General features: G+C 35.8%; 1 protein-coding gene across 1 annotated transcript in view; it reads left to right on the top strand.

Moving 5' to 3' along the window:
• Positions 1–426: 426 nt before the first annotated feature.
• Positions 427–26,420, top strand: part of LOC127851260 (uncharacterized) — a 26,443-nt gene continuing 449 nt past the window's right edge. The window contains exon 1 of the mRNA XM_052384906.1: positions 427–777. Coding sequence (XP_052240866.1) covers positions 427–777 — 351 coding nt within the window. The remainder of the gene's footprint in view (positions 778–26,420) is intronic.

Genomic DNA, 26,420 nt, shown 5'->3' with positions numbered 1-26,420 from the left:
CGTTATAATTTGATTATTTTTCATTAAAAATGATGTTTTCACTAATAAATATCATAGCCACACGCTAACCACATGTGTATTATTCAACTTCCATTGAGTTTATATTTATTTTGAGACAATCCCCACATTCCTGAATATGGGTCACCACATGTCCGTTATTCACTAAATCCCGAGTTGCAGCTTTCATGCTTATTATATGTGGTTCGCGTCAATTTGGTTTCTGAGCATTCTTAATTTTGTAAAGGACACATAATACTAAAATATTACATCAATGAACATTATGTTTACCAAACAAAATCTGCAAAATTCAATAGTAGTTAATGCGAACTATTTTGTGTGGACTTATTACGCTCAATGCGTAATAATTTCGTCTTGTTCCGGAAGTGCAAAACACACGGCGGGGCCCAGGCACATGTTAGTCTAGAAATGAGTGTTTCTGAAGAAATAAATGAATGTTTGGATCGGACTCGTGATTATTCTGCGCACAAAGATCCCCTCCATGAGGCTATACAGCGCATAGAGGACAGGTTATCCAAAATTGAATTTAATCAAGGTTCTTTCCGTGGTCGCTCTGCGACAACAAAAACGTCCAGTAGATTTCCGCCACCGGAAGTCAGTTTTTTGCCATACCAGGCCAATATTGAACAATCTTCTGATCTGCCACACTTGGCCAATCCATTTACCCTCGGTCCTGACTCATCGGCAGCCACCGCCGAAGGTCCTATTCCTAAAAATATTCAGGAACAATTTGACTGTGTGAAACAGACGGTAGACAAGGTATTGTTACCTCCTCATCTGAAGCTTCATGAGTCTAGAACTGGCATTCGTAGAGAGAACCAAAAAACACTTAATGTTATATCAAAATGTGGTCGATATGTTGAAACATGTTTTAAACTCTTAAGTCAAATTAAGGAGAATGAACCTAGTGATTTAGGGCCAGTGTATATCACCCTTACAGCACAGCTTAACTATTTGCAAAAAGAGTACGGTTCACTTGTAGTCAATAGCAACTTCGATGAGCCTACAGCAAACATTTTTCGATGTTTACAAGGAAACGCATCTGGTTTCGATCGGGAAACACTTAACAACATACGTGTAGCCGCTGAATTATCTAGTATTCGTCGGTTTGATGCACCGCCAAGAGGACGTTGGCGTGGACGGTCTTTTTCTGGTAACCCTTCGTATGGTAGTGGAAGAGGTAACCATTACGGCAGGGGCCGTCGCGATGTTTTTGATCAGTTGCAAGGAGCGCGTTTTAAAACACCCGGCAACCGACAGTCTGATGTTGAGATAGAATAAGTTATTAAAATAATGCGAAATACTTTAGCATCAAATCTTGATGCATGGCGCCAGATAGGTGCTTCTGAAACTGTTCTGAGTTATATTGCCAATGGTATTAAGTTTCCTATAGTTGGTGACATTCCAAGTTTTTGTTGTGAAAACAGGCAGTTTTCTACTTTACAATCGCAGTTTTTGTTAAAAGAAATTAATGACTTGTTGTTATTAGGTCATGTTGTACCATGTGAGGCTAAGCCAATGTGTATTTCGCCTATAAATTGTATTTCAAAGAAAAATGGAAAATATAGACTTATTACTGATTTAAGATTGTTGAATAATAAATGTCAACCACCCAAGTTTAAGAATGAAGATATAAGTACTGTAATTTCATTTATTCAACCTAAAGACTATATTGTAACTGCTGATCTAAAAAATGGGTTTTTTCATGTACCAGTACACCCGGACCATCAAGAGCTGTTAGGATTTCAGTTCCGTGGTAATTATTACAAATGGACTGTGTTGCCGTTCGGACACTCATGTAGTCCATATTTCTTTACTAAAATTCTACGACCAGTCATAACATATCTTCGTTCTCAGGGATTACGAGTTGTAGTGTATGTAGACGATTTTATTTTATTAGCCGAAGAGAAATGTATAAATAGTCATAGACAGCTTTTAATTAAAACTTTACAAGAGTTAGGTTGGGTGGTGAATTTTGAAAAGTCTTCTTTAGTGGAGTCATATGTTAAACCTTACTTGGGATATATTATTGACACTTCGGGTGAACAGTGTGTAATTCGTATCACATCCGAACGTATTCGCAAATTGAAACGCGATATTAAAAAAGTGTTATTTAAAGGGGAAATCCAAGCTCGTGGATTAGCAAGAATCGCAGGGCAATGTGTGTCCATGTCAAAGTGTATATTTCCTGCAAAGTTACTTCTTAGAAACTTATATAGATTACTTGCTACCCGAAAGTCTTGGAGTGACATTTTGTTCTTAGACAAATATACATATACTGATTTACAGTGGTGGTTAGACTCTGTTTCACAGTGGAACGCCTTTTTTGTAGTTAACAAACAAATAGATACACAATTAATCACAGACGCGTCTAAGTCAGGCTGGGGAGCATGGCTCACAGACAGTCACAAACAAGCTCAGGGATTTTGGACCCTTCGTATTCAGCAACAAAGTTCCAATTACCGCGAACTATTAGCTGTACTAATGGGCATACAATCTTTCAAAGCGGATTTATGCAATCGCAGCATACAAGTTCTCTCAGACAACGTGACTACAGTTGCAATGATAAATGGTATGGGTGGTTCCATAGCATCCCTAGACGCAATAGCGCGTTCGATTCACATAGTGGCCATGAAGGCAAACATAAAACTTCAGGCGAAATACCTTTCGGGAACGCAAAACTGGAGGGCGGATTTACTCTCCCGAATAGAATCCTCGTACGAGTGGATGCTTCATCCACAGTTGTTCAAAATGCTCGACCGCAAATGGGGTCCACACGATGTGGACAGATTCGCATCGATAACATCGACCCAGCTAAAGACATACAATTCTCTATTTTACGACCCGTTCACATCCGGGGTGGACGCTCTTGCGCAAACAAATTGGAAACAAATGAACAATTATGTGAATGCTCCGTTTGCGCTTCTTCCGCGAGTGTTAAATGTGATAAATCTTCAAAATGCAACAGCTACAGTGATAGCACCTCTTTGGCCGGGGCAGCCATGGTTCAGACAGTTAACGCAAATGGCAATAGACCTGCCAGTGGAACTTCCAATGTCAAAAAGAACAGTGATGGCCATCGGGGCCAGGGAACCTTTGAAAAATCACAGATGGAAGATTTTCGCTTGGAGAGTATGTGGGCGAACAGATTACGTTGTTTAGGCTGGTCCCCGCGAGCGGCAAAACAAACTGTACATTCTTTGGCTGAATCAACATTATCTACTTACAATGTGTATATTAAAAAATATTTAGTATTCTGCAAATTACATAACTATGTGGCAACTGATACTTCTACAACAGCACATTTGGCAGATTATTTGTGTTCTATCGCTGATAAGTCTGAACGTCCAGAATCATCATTGAAGATTTCGCTAGCAGCTTTAAGCTCGTTCTTCCAGGCATTGGGCCTGAAATCGCCTACAGATAGTAGTGATATTCATAGACTCGTTACATCACTGGTAAAAACAGCTACTAAGAGACCAATGGTTCGTCAAAAACCGATGCCAATAGAGGCTTTCGTACAGTTGTTTAATAAAATGGAATCTAACGACAAACTAACTTTAAAAATGCTACGTATGAAAGCTATAACTCTTCTTGCAATTGTGTGCATGACACGGCCATCCGATTTGGCCCCAAAAGGGAAAAGCTTCGATCCGCAGACAAATTTACTAAACCCGACATTTATGTCAGTTGATGATGTGTATTTTGAAAATGATGGCTCAATGACTTTACATTTTTGGGCAATTAAAAATGACACAAACAGACAGGGATTTGAAATTAACATTCCACCTTGTGATGATTCATCATGTGATCCCATAAGTTGTCTTAAGATGTATATTGAAAGAACGGAGCAGTTTCGTCAGGGTGATTATAGACCCTTATTTATCGCTTTGAATGCACCGTACAAACATATTAGTGCTGATACCGTTGCAAATATCTTACAAGACAGTATTACTGCTGCAGGCTTAAGTGATCAAGGATTTAGTGCTAAATCGTTTAGACCAACAGGTGCCACGCAAGCAGTTTCAATCGGGACATTACCTGAAACAGTAATGAAAATAGGACGATGGAAAACAAAAGAAGTTTTCCTCAACCACTATGTATATGGTCAAGTAAATAAGGAATATACAGATAAACTGTTACATGAATGTTAGTGTGAAATATATATACAGATACAGATACAGATAAACTGTTACATGAATGTTAGTGTGAAACTTAATTTGAATTATTTGTACTATTCTCTAAAATGCAGCATATTTTACACAAAATAAAGGTGAGCAAGTTAACGTAGATTTAAGTAAATAGTAGTTAATGCGAACTATTTTGTGTGGACTTATTACGCTCAATGCGTAATAATTTCGTCTTGTTCCGGAAGATTCATGGAAAATTATGGAAAAATAACCGGAGATAAGGACATAAAGACCTGGGCCTTCCGTCGAGTATCCGAAATAGAGACAAGCAGCATATTTTACACAAAATAAAGGTGAGCAAGTTAACGTAGATTTAAGTAAAGAAACCATTCGTCTGCACTTTTCCTGTCGCCACAAAAACGGTGCGTACATAACGTGACCTTGTTTTGCTTTCGAAAAAAGAAACAGTTGTAAACATTGATACACGTCAACAAAAACATGACTCGACTTAACAATGGTAGGCTTTTTGTATTCAATTAATAGAAAACTATAAATCTTAGCATAAATAAAAGTATTTTGCAAAAAACGTTTAACCTATCCGTTACTCACTAAAATCCGCTATACACCAATCGACTGTATAATATTCTAATCAATATAATTGACAAACAGTTGAATACCTTAGACCGCTAAAACATGCTATGACAATTAATGTAGTTTTTTTTAATTAAGTAATGTATTATCTGACCAGACCCGACCCGAATTTTCTCGGGTATTTAAATTTTGACCCGCCGACCCGACCCGAAGACCCGATATGTTTTACCCATGTGAGCCCTACTATTGACGTGGCCGCCAATCTTAATGGACTTATCATAAACAACTAACTTATAGCCAACAAGAGCGTTGTTAAGTGCAACTTATCATCTTACAGTTAAGCTTGGAATAAGAAAAGGCTTAAAGATTCAACGTTGACACTGATAAGAGACTTTTTTTCATGGATGGATGAACGGACTGCATAATGTCTCACTTAACATTCACGCGGTCAGGTTAGCGCAGGGCTTGATACTCGCCCTTTTCCACTAGACGACCCGGGTCCAATCCCCAATCCCAGGTGCATGTAAGATTGGTTGATGGCCACTATACCGGACACCGCCCCCCCCCCAGGGCCCTTGCTACACTTTGGGGATTGGGGCCGGGGCCCTTAGAGGGGGGGAATTTCGCGTCGTTTTGGGCGAAAGGGGGAATTTTAGAAGATCTTTTCAACAACCATTCAACACTTAAAATTGCTATATTTTAGTGTAATTTGCATAAATATACATTTAATCAAAGGTGAATAGCACAATACCAGCTGGCAACATAGGTATACAAGTAAAAAAAAATCGAAGGGGGAATTTTTAGCTTAAATAGGGGGAAAAAGAATACTATTTTAAGGCGGGAATGGGGCCGAATTTCGGCCCCAATTCGGTCCCAAAAAACGGCCAAACGAGGGCCTTTCCCCCCAACAACAACACAAACACTACAATACCATAGCAAAAATATATTTCAAGAAACTAAATAGCCGGACATTGCAGCTATAATTCCAAAGTCGTCCCAGCTTTCGTGAGTATCGTAAATAAATTAAGTAGGTGTGCTGGAATACACATCGGGTTCTCACATAAGGAAGCCACATGCGCGAAAGGACCTAATACACGTCGGAATGAACGCATCAACTTACGTTCACATGTCAGCTATTTCTTCAATACATTACCATGCTGATGATGTTCTTGTAAGTAAATATTTACTTTATTGAAAGCTATTTATATTATTGAAAGCTATCTATAATAAACTAGGTTAATATATTATTTACATTAACCTAGTGCTAATGATAACGCTTTGAAGTCCGTAAACTCGGTAGAACCACAATTTGGTGGTTGTTTTTTTTAATCTTAATAAACGATCCCACATTGGGGATCGAACCAGTAATCGCCCATGTCTCTAGGCAGACATCATATCTACAACGCCACTGCGGCGTAAATATTTCGTGAGTACCGACATGATAAAATTTGTATTGCGCTGAACCCATCTTTATAAGCAAAAAATATTTTGAGCAATTCTTACGGCGCAGGTATTCATAAAATGAAAACAAGGATTTACCTAAACAATTTTGTTCAAAGAAAAATTCTTCCCATTGCTACTTAAACATTAGTTTCTGAAACAGCAGGTTAAAATAGGAATTTCGTTGTGGTTGTTAAGACTTTCTCGGTACTGAAATCTTCCTTAATTCAGTAAAAACCTAAAAATCCAAATACTAATAAGGTCTTATTGCACTTTCAATTTGGTCAATGTTTGGAAAGGAAATTATAAAGGTTTCTGAGAATAATGGATTCATGACTACATAGTATAGCAAAGATACGTCCGTCTTAAGAGTACCGTTTCACAGAACTCGAGCAGATGAACGAATCTTTTAAAAATATTGCAAACAATATAATACAGTGAAACTAAATTACATCTTTTCAATTATTATAGTGTGTATGCGTCATTTGCGTAATATTCAATATACACAGGTTTGCCGATATATCTGACGTTAGGCGCTCTTTCGAATTGTCAAACAAATCTACTTATTAAAGTGACATAAACACGCTGGTAATGCGGATACTTCGATAACAGATGGCACTTCGATAACAGAGAACAACAAAAGCCACGCGCGAGAGATAAGTTTCTCAGTTGGTTTCAAAAGTTATGCCCTAAAGATCATTTTTTGGGACAAGGCACTTGGTCGAGTTGATAAATGGTGTATCCCTTTATATTGGGAAGAAAACAAATCACGGTAAAATGGTAGATTTGTGCCCCCAAAATGAAAGTTCGGTCGGAAAACAGCATAAACAGGGTGAACAGTAAACATTTCAACACAATAAAAAACTACTTAGAAATATTGCAAGAAATTGTTTGCTATTCCAGCATTTGGAGTAATAAATGTGGTTTAAATACTTGAATTTTGATAGTATTAAATGAAGTATAAACGAAGATAGAGCATTTTTTAATAGGTGATATTCATGAAGTTGCGGATACTTTGATTCCCGATATAGGACACTTCGGATAACAGAGACTTTCAACAAATTGGGCACTCTGATAACCGAGTTTTATCTTCTACTTGAAATGCATTTATGTATATTATGGCTATTCGTACCAAACATTTTCAAGAACGAATCAATTTGAATTGTCAAGCGCGACACATTGGGAATCTATGCATAACGTAATTACATACACAGGTAAAATATAACCAATGGCGTTGTTTGTTTTAAAAAATCTCATTACTATTAATATATACAATTAATATTATAAGTGCAATTCTTTAATAAGATTCAAATGCTTATTTCTGAAGTAATATATTTCAAGTGACAACCGGAAATAATTGTCTACATAGTGAACTTGTTTTTATTTGGTGGTAACTTGAGATTCATAGAGATGAAAATACAACGGATAATGTGAATTAACACGATTGTGTGTTATTTTAATTATAACAGGCCTCTGGATAACGGAAGCGAAGGGATCCTAAAGCGGCAAATACACACGTGTTCTTTATAAAATCCTATGTAAAGTAACGCTATACTTGGTGAATAAGATACCAATACAAAACTGTCGGTACAAAAAAACTGCGCATTAATTAATAAAGTAGACTAACAAGTATGTACTGGTAAATAGTGTTGAGAAAAGCGATTGAGGGTTAATAATGCGGTATACATGTGGCTTCATGATTGTCACATCTTGTTTTAAAAATATAAAAAAACATGGAAAAAAAGCAGAAACAATAAATACAATCATGCTTAATTACATTTAAACCTTATCTCAGTCAAATCATATTGAGCTGACTAAGTGAAACATCAAAACAAAAAGTTATTAAAGGGGTCTTTTCACGTTTTGATAAATTGACCACCTTTTTTAAAAAAATTGTTTCAGATTCGCAAATTTTCGTTGTAGTTATGATATTTTTCAGGAAACAGTAATACTGAACAGTTACCATGCTCTAAAATATCCATTGTATGCATCTTTTGACGATTAAAAACCCTTAAAATTATAAAGCGTTGCAACGCGAAACGATTGAATAATTTAGAGAGATCTGTTGTTGTCGTTATATTTTGTGATACTACGAAGATAGCTTATATAAAGTATACAATACATCACTCATTTTATAAGCACGGATGGCCGAGTGGTCTTAGCGATAGACTTTTGCTTCAGGGGTCAGTGGTTCGAGCCTCGTCGAGGGTTACTTTTTTTCTTTTTTTTTCTTTATTTTTTTTTACTGGAATTTTTATGATATAATGTTTATATTTATCAATATAAATCACTTAATGACAAACTTCAATACATGACAAATTCTGTTAAAATGCCCCTTTAACGAAAATATCAATTGTTGTAGTTAAAGTGTCGTATGCTTATGCTTTAAATTTAGATATTAAATTTAGATATGTTATGAAATCTTGTATGCGTCATTTGTGGAAAGAAACGAATAAAAGGAAACATGCATTAACTCCGATTCGCTCATTCTGTAATATATAATTATGTCATGTATATCCAAGTTCATATGCAGAATGTGTTGTGTTTATATTAATAACAACGACGTGTACGCACAACTTTGGCACCACTATCGTGTGATTTAATCGACCGTTCTTTCCATTATTGCTAATGTTTTAATTTACTGACATTGAGCCAAAAAGTTCCACTAGAATTTTGGACCTGCATCGCTGCTGATTTTTATCTCTAAGTTGCAGTTTTAGCAGATTGATGTTTTATGACATGCTATATAGTATATTATTAAGTAAATGGCCTTAGTACCTTCAATGGGACATACTTATATATGCTTTAGATCAGCCGTTTCGCTACAAAGAATGTAATTTAAAATTGTTTAAGCTCGTGTACTACGCGAAAATCCATCGGAGACTCGAAAACTGGAGAAAGTATGGGCATATAGACTGTACTCATCAGTCATATCGAATTATTTTCACATGTATCTTTCACATTTATACAAAATCATAATCATATTCCAAAGGGATACAAATATTTTGGTTATTCGTTTTTATTTTACGCCAGAACATACATTTTTATTTATCGCCTGCTTACTATAACAGTATTCCACAGCGAATTCCGCATTTCTGATTCACTTAATAGAGTGTGTTATATCTGGTAAAAAGTGTCGAGTTATCTGGAATACAAGTGTCATTGTCATTGAGATGATCGGTAAAAGAAGTGTCCATAAAAGTTTGGCATCCGACTCTTTAAACATTTGAATTTCCTCAACTACGTTAGTAAACTAAAATGAAACATGTTGTAACATTAATGGACATATTGATCTTTTATTTGGAATAGTTGGCACGTTCTTGATTTTTTACCAAGTATTTTTATTTTGTTTAAATACGTACTAATAATCTAAATCATGATGATTATCGATGGAATTTTATAATTTTTGGTATAAATTCCCCCGTTTTTTCACGAATTTCTGTTTTCGAAATTTGAAGTACTATACCATTAATCGACCAAACAATGTTTGGTGTCTGAAAACCAAATGAACAGAACATAAATGCAAACAAACTGAAAAACTCGCCGCTCGCACGTGGCTTTTGTTGTTCTCTGTTATCGAAGTGCCATCTGTTATCAAAGTATTCGTATTACTAAAATCTTAACTGACATAAGTTAGCGTAAATTCTTATCTTGACGATGATTTGGAGTTTACGTAAGCTGATTTCCATTATTATGTAATCGATATTTGTAATCGATATTGGTTTTTTGCAGCAGTGTTGGATGCGGTTTCAGAGCTACGTGCGACAATTGAAGCTACAATAGACCATTATATATCGGAAATGCCGTTTTCTCTTAAAAGTGAATGCTTTCGCATAATTTCCCAAATAAAGCAAAATTAAGCCTTTCTTCTTTTATGATCGAAAGCTTAAAATAAAGCAAACAGCGACGTATAGACATAATTATCCGCACTGTTTAGCTCATAGTAGCAAGAAGTTTAAAAGATTAAGTATGTTGTCTCTTTGAGGCCGGCGTCGTGCGTTACTCGTTGCGAACGTCAAGCTCGTTACAAATCTAGAGGCCTACGTTTTTGTTCAATCTAAATTAATCTATATCAGAATGTTTTACTCGAAAATATCTTGATCAATTTCGGTCAAGAGGGTTCAACAACTTGGTCCTCTTGTAAAATCATGGAAATACATTGTTGTTACTCTGTAAACCACGTTTATGACACAATATTGATGACACAACGACCTTTTATGTTAAAAACGTCTGGGCGTAGTTCGAGTTCGGGTGAAATTGAGTCGAAATCTCGGTCACCAGGTGACATCTTAAAAATAATTTGCTACCGCTTGGGACGCTTCATTTGTTTGTCCTGCTTGATTTAACTCTGTCAGAATTTTTATTTCCATAATATATATATATTTTTAATCTGGTCGAAATTGGCTCAAACATAATGCCAACAGGTTAAACCTTCTAATAACTTTATATGCCATTTGTGATAATCTTGACGAAACTTTGTAATTTTTTTTTCGAAACTAGCCAGCTAAATCTGAATTGGTAAAGTGTGGTAAAAACATATGTCACTAGGTGAAATCTTAGAAAACCTCTATACAAACTCTTATGGCGCCACTTGTGACAAAACTACGAAGAGACATTGTCTGAATGCCTGTCTTGACTATTTCTAGACAGAAAAAGTATTGATTTAGAGGTCTCCCCTTCTCAGTGTCTCAGCGTTTTATTAAAATATGTGTTGTTGTGTTCTGTTCATAAATATTACACACCGATTATTATTCAAACAAATAATTCAAACATAGTTATCGTAATTGAATTTCTGTTTGCAGGAATTATAGAACGCCCCAGACTGAAATAGTAGAGTACTGCACTATTTGTCATACCCTGTCTCGTAGGCTATTAAAAAATCAGAAAATTTAATATATTTTTCTAAATAGCTTACTAAACTGAATGAAGTTTCATGCAGGGCCGGATTAACCACTAGGCTAACAAGGCTGCAGCCTTGGGCCCCCGATTTTAAAGGGGCCCTAACGGCAGACTAGTTTCCCAGTGTAAAGTCGTTCTTTATTACGCCATTGAACGACTCTGAAGGGAATGCAGTAGAAATTTTCTGTGTAATTTTACAAGTTTCCCGATGTATGTCGAATTGTTACCGTTTAGTTATCGTTGATTAACTATGCTATCAGGTTTTTTTTCTGTGTTGTATATCCATTCAGAACCATTAGTTGCTCTGTTTAGTATAAGACTTGCCCGTATGGTCATGCCAACATCTGGACACGTTTGACGACATTGAAGAGAAAACCAAAGCGTCTGTTGCAATCAACGAATAGTAGGATGCGAATACGCATAAGAAACGGCGGAAACTATTTCGTGACAAGAGTTCGACACCAGATGCAAATTTGGAGTAAGTGCACGCGACAATTTTTTAATTCACACATGCGACATGCATAGTTGATTGTCTCATTAATTGTTGAACTTCCCAAGCGGTTGAGCGCATATTCTGGTCTTGACAAACTGTTTAGTTTCATGACATAGTTTGAGTCTCTCACCTTGGATGATCTGCGAGAATGTGCAACGCATCTATTGGAATCTAATCCAGATGACATTGAGGCGTCTTTTGTTGACGGGCTCGTTCATTCAAAACCATCTCAGAAGCGGACCAAGACAGAACCATCACCCACATAAGTGAACTGTTGAAGTTAGATGGCGGTAAATTACAGACAACTTTGCAGTCGCTTTACGAATAATTCCAGTTGATAACTGTCAAGGTAGTCATTTTCAACATAATCACGCGTGAAAAACTATCTACGGAACACCATGATTCAGGAAAGGTTACAGCATTTGGCTACTGTCTACTGAATGTCAAGTCCTCCGAGAACTAGACGTTACACAACTGTCGTAAAAGAACCCTATAGGCTGGAATCTGTTACATGTAACATGCATTTTAAGTTCAGTTAATAAAATAGTTTTACATTGTCAATGTTGTTTTGCTATATATACAAATTCAAGTTTTCTGATCTTTGTAGTTGTAGTATCAAGTATGGTTTTCAATATACAAAATGGCTAGAGGGAAGGGGGCCCCCGAAACATATGCAGCCTTGGGCCCCAAAACAGCTTAATCCGGCCCTGGTTTCATGCCTTATTATGCATCACCATTACAATTTGTTACCTTTTACCCTGCTTTTAAAATAGCATAAAACACCAGGTACTTTTATAAGACATACGATGTTTCTAACAGTTCAACTTCTTTTAGGTCAGTGCGACTCTTCTGCTACGCCAAAGCAGTCAATCGCTTATTTTGGGCATCCAATTCGTCCAGTCTCTGTGAATGCTCTTCCGTGACACAACAAATGAAGTTCAAGCTGGCACTGACTGATGTTAACAAAAGGTGACGTGTAAGCTGGCTCTAACACGGAGGTCAACAACAAATGACGTGCAAGCTGGCTCTAACACGGATGTCACAAATTACGTGCGAGCTGACTCAAACGCGGATGTCCACAACAGATGATGAGCAAGCTGACTCTAACACGGATGTCTACAACAGATGACGTGCATGCTGGCTCTGAATGATGTCCACAACAGATGACTTGAAAGCTGGCTCTAACACGGATGTCCACAACAAATGACGTGCACGCTGGCTCTAACACGGATGTCACTAATGACGTGCAAGCTGGCTCTTACATGGATGTCCACAACAGATGACGTGCAAGCTGGCTCTAACACGGGTGTCCACAACAGATGACGTGCACGCTGGCTCTAACACGGATGTCTACAACAAAGGACATGCAAGCTTGCTCTAACACGGATGTCCACAACAGAGGACGTGAACGCTGGCTCAGAATGATGTCCACAACATATGACGTGTAAGCTGGCTCTTACACGGATGTCCACAACAAATGACGTGCAAGCTGGCTCTAACACGGATGTCAACAACAGATGACGTGCAAGCTGGCTCTAACACAGATGTCCACAACAAATGACATGCAAGCTGGCCCTTACACGGGTGTCCACGATAGATGACGTGTACGCTGGCTCTAACACGGATGTCCACAACAGATGACGTGCAAGCTGGCTCTAACACGAATGTCAACAACAAATGACGTGCAAGCTGGCTCTAACACAGATTTTAACAACAGTTGACGTGCAAGCTGGCTGTAACACGGATGTTAACAACAAATGACGTGCAAGCTGACTCAAACGCGGATGTCCAAAACAGATGATAAGCAAGCTGGCTCTAACACAAATGTCCACTACAGATGACGTGTAAGCTGGCTTTGACACGAATGTCCACAACAGATGACGTGTAAGGTACTCTAACACGGATGTCAACAACAGATGACGTGCAAGCTGACTCTAACACTGATGTCCACAAAAAAGACGTGCACGCTGGCTTTAACAAGGATGTCCACACTATATGACGTGCAAGCTGGCTCTAACACGAATGTCCAAAAAAGATGACTTGTAAGCTGGCTCTAACACGGATGTCCACAACAGATGACGTGCAAGCTGGCTCTAACACGGATGTCCACAACAGATGACGTGCAATCTGGCTCTATTACGGATGTCCACAACAGAGGACGTACAGTCTGGCTTTGACTCTGATATGAACACAGAAGATGATGTTCATGTTGGGAACGCTGCTAAATCTATAAAATACAAAACCTCGGGCTCATACTTGCGTTAATTTTTTGTCTTTCTTCCACATTATTGTATACATTATTTGCATTCTTCTTTTGATATCTGAAGTTTTAACAGATGCTTTGTTTGAGAAAAAATACGTCATACAAAAATTTAGCCATAACACACTTTTGGACATAAGGTGGATTCTGCTTAAAAATAGCTCAGAATTAACCGGTATCGTCAAGTTATTTGGACTTCGTTGCCATGAAAACAAAATGTTGAATGTTGAACCACAAAGTCTTATCTTATTAGAATCTTGTTTTATTTCATTTGGTCAGTATATCAGAAGTACTCGCTTGTTATCTGTTTCCTGTTTGGGCTTTGTCTTGCCAGTCATTGGGTTTGTTATTACTAATACATAGAGGATATTTGTTGGATTCGATGGAATATCAATTTTTTCACGAGTTATCATATAAAATAATATTTTCACGAGGGGCGCAGCCACGCGTGAAAATATATTTTGTTCAAATGATCACGAGTGAATTAAAATCGATATTCCATCAAATCCAACATTTTGTTAAAATTATTTTATGCTTTTTTCACCGTTTATTTGCAATATTTAAGAGTTTAACTGGATAATTTCGCTGGATTTATGACGTCATTTCGTCTCGATATTTTTCACTGTTATTTTTCAACGTTTAAAACATTGAAAAATCAGTTTTAATTTACTGAAATTTCTCTATAAACCACCAAAAAGCATAAAATAAATAGATGATATTTGTCTGATTTGATTAAATATCGATTTTATTTCACGAGTGAACATATAAAATATATTTTTTCTATGATTACGAGTAAATTAAAATCGATATGCCATCGAATCCAACAAATTGTATATTTATTGTATGCTGTTTTCTCCGTTTATTAACACTGTAAAAGAGTTTAACTGAACAATTTCGCTGGATTTATGACGTCATTTCGTCGAAAAATGACGTCATTTCACAGGTAAACAGTGAAAAATATCGGTGTTTTTTTTCAAAAATATCGGCATTTTTTACTGTTATTTTTCACTGTTTGAAACAGTGAAATATCAGATTTAATTTACTGATATTTCTCTATAAACAACCGGAAAGCATAAAATAAAGTGTGTTATTTTTCAGATTTGTGATACGATTAAATATAATAATAAATATTCTTGTTCTGAATGCCGGTTAACAGGTTCCGTGGTGAATACGTACCGATTGTGGTTAACTCGTACATGTTTTTGGCCATCTTGTACCTTCCCGAAGTTAACTTGTACCCTATATACATAATTAGATGTAGGATGGCCAGCTTATAATTCAAAATCATATAGATATTGTCTTCTTTCCTCTTAATGTTTCCACTTGAATTATCTTAGCATAAGGTTGTCAGAAGTTTTTGTTTACGTAAGTTTTATGCAGCGTATTAAGCAGGGAAAAGGTTGATAAGAATTGACACTTGGGGTTGTTGTCTTTCAATAAAAAATATGTTTAACGGGTGTGAAACATACAGCATACGTAAATTAATTTCCAAGCATGTTTCAATTAAAGCAATTTGTATTTTACTTAATCAGTATAACTTGTACAAAGCCTTGTTATTCCTTTTTTATTGAAGATGTATACGGTGCTGGACTCAAACACAAGACTACTATAACACTAGCACGTTGCTCTACTAACTGAGCTAAAGGGACGATGTTCTTACCCAAATACAATACAATATGTCGCAAAAATATTTCATGTTTTCACTTGTTTTATTCCCTAGATGTTTGCATATCGGTTAACCGATCTAGAATACTAACCTTGTGACTAAAGTCAACAAAATTGATCCGTTTTTCACCTTTTACGGATTGGTTTTTTATGTGAAACAACCGCCTGAAAAATGCGTGAATGCTGGATTAGACGCGAGATTTTATTGGTTCGTTCTAGGTGTCGGAACCAAACAAATTGTATCAGGTAACCACATAGCAACCCGCTTTTCCTTCATTAATTCAATGCGTAAGTGCTCTGTAGAAAAAATGTATCTTCCGCGTGATTTTTCATTAGCCGATCAAATCATTTTCACGGGGTAACCCGCCTTCAGTACAGTAGTTCAATGTTAAATTGGTCCGACGGAAGATAAGAAAGTTCCGCGCGATTTTTGAGCCCGCTTTTTCTACGATGATTTTCACAGTTCCGCGATAATATTGATTCCCGAGATTCCTACGTGTTTGAAAGTTCCGCGAAAAATGTAAATCCCGATAGTAACTATGTGATTATATGTAATTTAGCAGAGGTCACCGAAGGCTTTCCATAGATATGCTATTGAAAGTGATTGCGAGTGATTAGTGATGGACTTTTTGAAATGATCAGACACACGCTATGCTGGTGCATTGAAGTTATTTCATCTATAAACTGATATGTTAACCACCATATTACTTATCGTTATAACAGTAAAACGTACAGACTAAGTGATTTCATGATTTCTGGTAAATGTCAAATTAACTGGAGACCCATGATCGCACCAGGCATAGCAAGCAAGCGCTCAGTTCGCCTGAAAACGAACCCGTAAGCGACACTCAACGGCCATTTTTTTTCCGACCATAATGGAGTCGTCCACTACACCATCACTCAGTGATTGGATTATATCTCTGTCTTAAGCAGCCATTCAAAACATATCTGACACATTAGAAGCTACAATTCGTGCCATATAGAATCATTCGTCGAAAACATGGTGTCGATCGTTATTGTTAACTTAACCTCCGAACCGGAAGCTCTAGAACACAAATTATGCAGCTGTTCAGCGAAAGCTGGGATTTGAAGGCCTTTATTGGTCTTTAAGAATCGAAACTCGACGGTCAAGAACAATACTCTAGGCGCAATTTAGTACGTGTCACTGGAATACATGAAAACAAATATGAAATCACGGATGATCTTATTATTAAACTGTAAAACGTGATTGGTTCCGGTATGTCCTTGTCAGAAAAAGACCGATCTCACAGAGTCGGGAATCTAAATCCAAGCAAGCTCCGGTACATTATAGTCAAGTTAACGTCGTGCAGAGCCAGGAAAAAAATGTACCAAGCCCAATCGAGACTGAAAACCGATCGGTATAAGAATACGTTTGTCAATGGGAATTTAACTTCTTATTCAGTGCGTGGGGCCCTAGTGAAATCCCGTCGCATACTTGGCGCATGGTCAACCGACGGTAACATTCTAGTCAATGACTCAAAATCCAAAATTCATAGAGTCAACCATATTGACGACTTAAAGTCATACAGCTCCGACAGTTCGCAACATCGGACTTCCACTTAACTGAATAAGGTATCGACTTGTTGATAACGTGATTGCTATCACAGGACGTCCTCAACAAACATAGTGATGCTGTTACTTCTTCAGTTTGTCAAAAAGTTTTCTTTTTTAAAAGTGTCCAATTGCTGTTATGTTATTATCATGAAATTCAATAAATCTATAGCTATTGCACTAAACGGGTGCATCGACCAGGCGTCATACTTGTGTAAACACACTTACAACATTCGCGGACATTTTTTGTTGTTGGACAAACTGATGCAGTTCTGTGTTGTCTATGAAAATGATGTGATTTAATCATCCGTCCTATTGTATGTGTACTTGTTTTTGGTATTCATGTGGTTGCTTGTTTATAATCCTACTCGTGTTTGCATTGGACTTTTGTTACGCCCCCCCACCCCCTAATCTCCAAACCCAAAAGTGGATCTCCATTGAACATCTCGTGTGTACCTAAATGTATTATGCTACTAACACTATTATTAACGGCTATTAAACATATCCCATAACAATGTAAAAATCTAGTCAATGTATGGATCATATTTATTAGATTAAGCATATCATGTCCTCTATGTCATTACACATGTAATTTGTAGTTGCTTGTATTGACCATGTGAACATCGTGGTCGCGTAGAACAGTTTTTACTAAAATGCATTGATAATTAACGAATTGTACTCAGTAGGAGTAGTATTCACAATGAAATTTTCATAGAAAATTTGAATTTTATAACAATGATGAATGGAGGAGATGCTACTCATTTATTTACGGACAACTTTTTAATTTAATGAAATTATGTATGCCATTTACACTAGGTGCAGTCCGTCCTAATGATAAACCTCGGTGAGACTCTATGACACGCACATTTGCGCGCAAACGCACCAGACTTAAAGCTACCGCTATAAAAACAACCTTCTGAAAACAACTGGGCTAAATAAAATTAAAATTCTCTCGTTACAGAGTCAACAATATGATTAAAGATGGACAGGAACAATTATAGCACAGTATTGATATAAACTGATTTAAAATCGAGAAATCCAAACAATACTGGAAGATGTTGAAACACGCATTCACATTTTGATGTGATACCACCCATAAAATCAGTCAACATTCATTGAAAAGTAACTATATATCCGTCTGATGTAGAACAGTCAACGTGCTTAAACGGTTAAACAAGTATTTTGTCCCCTTTTCAACATAAGATACATCTTTGGGAGTTCTTCCCGACTCTACTCAGTTTCTATTTGTCTGTTTTCAAAATGTGTCTATTACTGTAACTGAAATAATGGATCGGTGATGACTTAATCATCCATCTTTTCTTAAGCTTACTTGTGAGTCTATTTCGAGACCGTTAAGCTCATTGTTTAATAAATCATTACACACATGCACATTTCCTTAATTATGTAAAAATGCAAGTGTTATGCTCTTATTCAAAAAGGGTTACTCGAATACCTTCCAACTATCGTCTCCTTTCTCTTTTCAGCTGTTTAGGAAAACGTATTGGGCTTGCTGTACATAAACACTTCTAGAACCATTTTATTGAACACAGTTTAATTTATTGAAAACAATCAGGATTTCAAATTATTGATATATTTCATCAAATAGAACGATCTATTGACAACAAAAAACTTAATTGCATGATCGTATGCGATATATTTAATGCGTTCGGCCGAGTTTGGCATCTAGGTTTTTTAAACTTAAAAAAATTGTCATAAGTGGAAATATACTTTATTGGATAGAAAGTTATTTGTTTAATATTACTAAGAAGTATTTGTCGCCTCAGCGAAGTCGCAGTCAATAGAATTAAATGCCGTTGCCCCTAAGGGCTCAGTATTAGGACCGGTTTTCCTGATTAATGTTAATGATATTGAAGAAAATCTTGTTAGTATTACCCGACTGTTTGCTGACGATACTTCATTAATATGTAATACATCCATATTAGCCGATCTCTCGGGTTTTTGTAACCATGACCTCTTCCTAATTAATGTGTAGGCAATTAATGTGTAGGCAAAGCGATAGCTTGTTGATTTTAATCCCCTATAATCTAAAGCAATTCTATCCACATCACAAAAGAATATTCTTTTTCCAAACTTAATAGTTGGAAATGTACCCCATTACATATGTTGATGATCACAAACATGTCGGTGTTACGTTTAGCAGCGATGGAAAAAGGAACAAACACATGAATAATATTCTGACATCCGCGTCAAACATCATCGTTGTTATGCTTGAAGTAAAGTATAAACTCTCAAGAAAATGTCTAAATCAAATCGACTTCATACATTTGCGGCAATTACTACAATACGCGTGCATTGTATGGGACGTTTGTTCAGTGTATGACAATGAAGTACTAGAAAAAAATCCCAAACGAGGCCGCGCGTATTGTCTCAGGTCTAACCAGATCCGTTTCACTTAGAAACCTATATTCTGAATTTAAATGGCAAAGTTTAGACACACGATGATATTATCTCAAACTAATTCATATCTAAAAAATGCATAACAGCCAAAGTCCCAAATTCCTTACTAAACCTTCTTTCACAAACAGTTCATGAACGATTCTCTCGAAATCGTAGAAACGCGGAGGACTACATTATTTTATCAAGAAAAACTTGACTTTGTTTAAGGTAATTTCAACAAACTGCTATTAATCTACGGAATTAGTTACCTATTGATTTCCGAAATAGTGACAACATTTTGAATTTTAAAACTTCCTTGAAACCATTTTTTATTTAATCGAAGACAATCCCCGATACCCCTACACTAAGGATAGAAATTCGTCAATTCTACATTCCCGATTAAGAACCTAAACTCGGACGTATTCAATACTCATTTTCACAACACTCTACTATGTGCTTGCGGAAATGATGTTGAAATTGATGAGCATTACTGCTTTCATTATCATACCTACCGTTTGCAGCGAATAGCTCTTTTTCCTGCGCTACGATCGTTTCTTTTTTTCATGCGTTTTATCCCCTTATTGTTGAGCTGCACCTTTATGGTAAGCTCTCATTAAATAATTAAAACAACAACTTCGTTTTTAATGAAGTTCAAAAATATATTATTACAACAAAGCGATTCATTACTTAGCTAACTTTTTTTAACTTTGCTGGACAGGACCTATTACTATCAATATTAATATCGTTTAACGTATACGCTATTCGTATATAATCACTATAAGTATTACAGTGTTTATAATTATTATTATTATTAGTAGTATTATTATTGGTAACTACTGTTATTATAAGTAGTACTATTGTCATCATATCCCGAATGAAATTAAGTATTGCGTTATATGTTCTTCACTGTTTATTGTGTAAATGATATCATTTTCATGTATATATGTCTGGCATATTTGTACTATGTATTTTTTGCTTTTGGAAATAAAATAAGATTAAAGTAAAATTGCACTTAAAGCAAGATTCAAACAATACAAACCATTAACGACTGCTGCCGTACTACATGCGAATATATCTTACAATGAAGTAACTAGGTTATACCATTAATTATTACCTTAAAACAAGCTTTTTTACAAAACAACATTGAGTTAATATTAACATATTTCCGAATTTATTTTCTGACGAAATACTGATAAGAAGTGTAAATTAGTAATAAAAAACAGTATCTAAATACTCGAAATTTATGTCCACAATTGTATTAAATATTGATCGAAAACGATGATTACGATCATGATTATGACGAAGATTTCGAATGATAATAAGAAACAGTTGAACATCAAGAAGAGATAGATGATGAAGAAGAAATATACGTAGGTGATGAAGATAATTATTATTTTTGGAAGACTAACATGATTATAATGATGATGATGATGATGATGATGGTGGTGGTGGTGGTGGTGATGATGATAATGATGATGATTATGATGGTGATGATGGTGGTGGTGGTGGTGATGATGATTATGATGATGCTGGTGGTGGTGAACGTGGTGATGATGATGATGATGATGATGCTGCTGCTGCTGCTGCTGCTGATGATGATGATGATGGTGGTGGTGATGATGATGATGATGATGATGATGATGATGGTGGTGGTGGTGTAGGTGGTGATGATGATCATGATGATGATAATGAACAAGATGATGATGATGATGATGATGATGATGATGATGATGATGATGATGATGCTGATCATACTGATGATGATGATGATTTTTGTGTTGGTGGTGGTGTAGGTGGTGATGATGATGATGATACTGATGGTTGTGGTGGTGGTGTAGGTGGTGATGATGATGATGATGATTATGATGATGATTATGATGATGATGATGATGATGATGATGATGATGATGATGATGATGATGATGATGATGATGGTGATGATGGTGGTGGTGGTTGTGATGATGATGCTGATGGTGATGATGATCCTGGTGGTGGTTAACGTGGTGATGATGATGATGATGATGATGATGATGATGATGATGATGATGATGATGATGATGATGATGATGATGATGATGATGATGATGATGATGCTGATGATGATGATGATGCTGCTGCTGCTGCTGCTGATGATGATGATGATGATTTTTTAGAGCGGACGTAGGGTATTCTTCATTATTCAAAAAATGGAAGGCACTATATAGTAATTCAGTTTGTGTAGAGATAGTTATGACACAGTTAAAACACAGGATATACGGTTTAAATAAGACTCTGCATGCAAATGTCTTTGTAAATTGATTGTATATACATTAATGACTACAATTACTGAAACAAGAGAAATAAATGGTATGCATTTGCGGATTATAGAGAAAACAAAAATGACAATTCGCGAAAAGATTGGTTTTCTCAAACAGATCCAGTAAACATTGATTAATCATGCTTATTTACATAATAAAGAAATCCGTTTCATGTCAACGTTTACAATCGTTTAAGTTTTTCATAGAGTTTGTAAAATACACAGTCAATAGGAAACGTTGCGATTCAACTTAAGTTGTTAAGGCTTCAGATAGTGTCAATTTCAAATTTTTTATTAGTACATCAACATACCTGTGTGCGAATGATTTTGTTTTCATTATAATATGACAATATACCAGTATTCGCATATTTGTATATATTATTAAACAATACATATTGCAGGTTAGTCTATAATAATAACTGTGACCTAAATAGTATAATCACGCATGAATCTTCCAAGGCTTGTGTGGGTCAATTAATGGACAAACGCGCAAATGCGTGCTTCGTTACTGCTGTCAAGTGGGTGGGTGTCACATGTCGGTACATATATATAGGCTATTGTTCGATAGCTTTTCGCGACAAGATGTTGACTTGTTATTACTACACTCCGATTGTCTGTTGAAACACGGAAATTAAATTCTATTAATACAGCCGGCATAAATACAAAGGAAGCGTAATAGTTCAATTGGGTATTCAGAAATTGTTCACCGACATTCTTTAATATATTACGACTGTACACTGTTATTTAAATAACTAGTATTGGTTTCATCGAGATTATGAAAACGATTAGTAAATGTAAATTTCTAATGATTCAACTAATAAAAAAATCTACGTATAATTACCTTAAAATGCCAAAAATATAGTTATGAAAAATAGTAATAAAAATTCAAACACTTTAAAAATGACAATACACCATTTCACGAATCCTTGCAACACAATGCAAGTTGATTTTTAACACAATCTTCATTCTCTCAGCAACAGCTATAAAAATGATTATTCGGTTAATCGAGGAACATTGCACTGCAGTTTTAGTTTGTCGAACTTTAGATTTCTGTTTGTCAAATTTGAAGAAAAAAGCCTGAAATATTAAAAGCGACGTACAATTAAGTATATAACTCGCGACTGTGTGTTATGAGTTACCACTTTTGTAGCTGAAGCGATAACAGTAACATAAAGTTAGTCTCAGACGTTTAGTAACCAGTCTTTGATAATTGCGAACGTTCTTTTAATATCAGTCAAAACAAATATACATCTTTATTGTATAGCTATCGTTATACGATCGGTTGTCATAATTTGGATGTAACGTTGTTTATATATAATACATACTTACATTCAATCACATCTTTGCTAAACAAGTGAGTTGTATTGGGATTTCATATCACGGGTTTCCGGGTTCAAATATTCGTAACGAGCACTCTCCACATCAGTCCTAGACTTTTGAGGCAATAGTGGTGTGTGAGTAAATATTAAATATTGAATAACAGCATTTAAGCATAACAGAGTTTGCGCAAATAAGTTCTCACTTTGAATTCTTCAAATGTACGCACATTAATTGAACAAAACAAAACTAATTAAAACCAATTTGAGTCCACAATCCTCAAAAACCTATCGAAACCTTAAAGTGCACCATGATTGATTAACCACGGAGGTATTCCAATGAAACGTCAGTTGACGTATTTCGGCCTGTTTTGTAATTATGTCTTTTCAAATATTGTCAATGTAACTCAAGCGTTTAATAATAAGGCTAATGAAAGGTTCGCGATCATTATTTACGAATTCAGCACAATTATTTCGAATTCAACGTTTCCGTTGAGATGACGGCCTTGTATGCATTTGTGTTTGAGTTAATTAAGTACTTTTATGTAAGTTGTATTGCTGTCACTTATGACACTTGCTATTTGTGCTAGATGTTGACCATCTTTCGAAAGCAGAGTCACGATCAAACCAACAATCGAGACCAATTCATCAAATATTTAACAAACTTATATAGTATAGAAATAAACTGTGGGATGTATTTAATCGTTTCAAAATACTTGCTTGAGATTCCGAACCCAGGTTCATCAACTGCAAATATATATAAAGCACTTGATTAATATTTTTGGAGGTTACAATAAAAGTTTAAAACTTTCAGATATATAGTAGAAGTAGTAATAGTAGTAATGGTAGAAGTAATAGTTGAAGTAGTAGTAGTAGTAGTAGTAGTAGTAGTAATAGTAGTAGTAGTAGTAGTAGTAGTAGTAGTATAGTAGTAGTAGTAGTAGTAGTAGTAGTAGTAATAGTAGTAGTAGGAGTAGTAGTAGTATTAGTAGTAGTAAGTAGTAGTAGCAGTAGTCGTAGTAGTCTCGTAGTAGTAGTAGTAGTAGTAGTAGTAGTAGTAGTAGTAGTAGTAGAGTATTAGTAGTCGTAGTAGTAGTCTAGTAGTAGTAGTAGTCGTAGTATAGTAGTAGTAGTTAGTAGTAGTCGTCTAGTAGTAGTAGTAGTAGTATAAGTCGTAGTCGCGTAGTAGTAGTAGTAGTATAGTAGTAGTAGTAGTCGTCGTAGTAGTAGTAGTAGTAGTAGTAGTAGTAGTAGTAGTAGTAGTAGTAGAGTAGTAGTAGTAGTAGTAGTTATAGTAGTAGTAGTAGTCTTGTTACATTAGTTGAGTACGAAATATAGCGTATTTTACAATACAACGACAATGATTGTGGAAACCAAACGCCATACTCTTACATTACCATCAGAAAAAGTCGTATCTGCTAATGCCATAAACAAAATCGGCACAGGATAGTTTGGTAGAGGTTTTCCAGCAAAGATGTTGATGGATCGTCTTCTGTCATATGAAGCATTTCCATCGTGGGTGTTGACAGATGACCATCATGTCTGTCTGCGATGTTTATTTCATTGTCGGTTGTCACATGGATTTATATTACTATTGAAACTTCTGAGATTTCATGGTAATGACATATGTGCTATCTTGTAGGGAATTTGTAAAAATATTTGCATCAATGGCATTGTGTTGACCTGTCGTGTTATCGTTTTCAGTAACTTGATTATTGACTCTGCTGAAATATTAATTAGACAAATGTAATTTCATCAATTGATTAATATGTATCGCATGCAATACTGTACACAAAATTATGACAAAAATATGGCAATCGAGTATTATGGATATAATTGACCAAACTCGGAAGGACAACGTGTTCGCGCCTGTTTATGCACATGTTTATATTATGTACCTCTTATCCCGTTTTCAATTTCCAATATGTACATATGGAGGCGCATACAGCAATTAAAACTGGCTGATCCCGCTGCTGTAAAGACACTATCAATTCTCGGTTCGATAATGCTGTAAAAAGCACACATTTCTGACATTGATGACTTCTGAAATAAGTGGAACCTATTAACAATTTATTTTTGCTTGAAGTTTCATTATAAAGTTTAAAGCAGGAAACGATTTGTAAACATAATGTTTACCTCATTCTTGTAATTACAGTAAAAATTTGAAATCTCTGGCTCCTCTCTTGGCGTAGAGATAGTAGAGATAGTGTTGCTTACATGTGATTGTGATGAAAAGTACGCTGATTCTTGCAAGGTATAGTTTTCTATGAAGGATGAAAGCAGTTTTAAAATGTAAAACAAAAAAATACTTTTATCGCGAATAGTCTACTCTTACCAATTTGGTCCATGACGCCAGGCAGTTCATTACCTATAGACAAATGAGTAATCGGTAAGATTAAGTAATACTTAAAAGCCCATAAACACTAAAATCAAATAATATTTCGTGCAATGTTTAAAAATAATGTAGTTAACATAAAAATCAGTGTTCCTTATAGCAATGACCAAAATTTCAACGTTAGATGTGGTCTGGTAACATAGATTCAATGCGATACAAAATGGTCGTTTTATTTTTTTGTGTGTGATATCCAAACATTTACGAGCGAATGCGAAATTGGTTTCGGGCAGCGTCGAAAGCTTTACAAGCTGGGCAATATCCATCGAGTTTTAAAATGACATGTTACATTTTATTAATTAAATACTGGCAAACATATTTTTTTTCGCTCTACTTGTTTTTAGTTATTGCCAACTTTGTTTCTTGAGAAATAATAAACACAATTGCTAATCACAATAAGGTACTGTACTAACCGTTTAAATCGGTGACAGACGTGTTACTGGGCCAAAATATTCTGTCACGGAAGAGGTATAGGTGTAATCTATTGCAGTGGAACCTTCCCTTATTTCAGTAATGCGACTCTCTGCTACGAAATAAACGCACTTTTACAATGATATGTTTGCAGTGATGTCTTCATGTACGACGTTTATCCATTTATTTTTATTTTTAAGATCACAGAATCAAATGTTATTCACATTCACGTGTATATGTAATTGTATTTTCAATCTTATCTTTTAACCGAAAATGCGTGTTGTTGGCATTTTGTTTTATTTAATTCTAGCTAATATTTCGCATATATGGTAAGACGATTTTGTAATCAGAAACACACGTTCACATACTTGTCAAGTCACATGAGTGTAAAGACTGCTTTTCAAGACACCTAGTTAACGTGTGTACAGTTTCTTTTAATCAACGTCATTACTTGTATGCCTTAGTTTATTGACACATATACAATATAAAACACTCATAACATACACATAATAAAATGATGCGGTTTATAACGTCTTCTAG

The sequence above is a fragment of the Dreissena polymorpha genome, chromosome 11 (genome assembly GCF_020536995.1).
Source record: "Dreissena polymorpha isolate Duluth1 chromosome 11, UMN_Dpol_1.0, whole genome shotgun sequence".
Taxonomy (NCBI): Eukaryota; Metazoa; Mollusca; class Bivalvia; order Myida; family Dreissenidae; genus Dreissena; species Dreissena polymorpha.
Note: the sequence above shows the minus strand (reverse complement) of the source record. Positions and strands in the feature narration are given on the sequence as shown.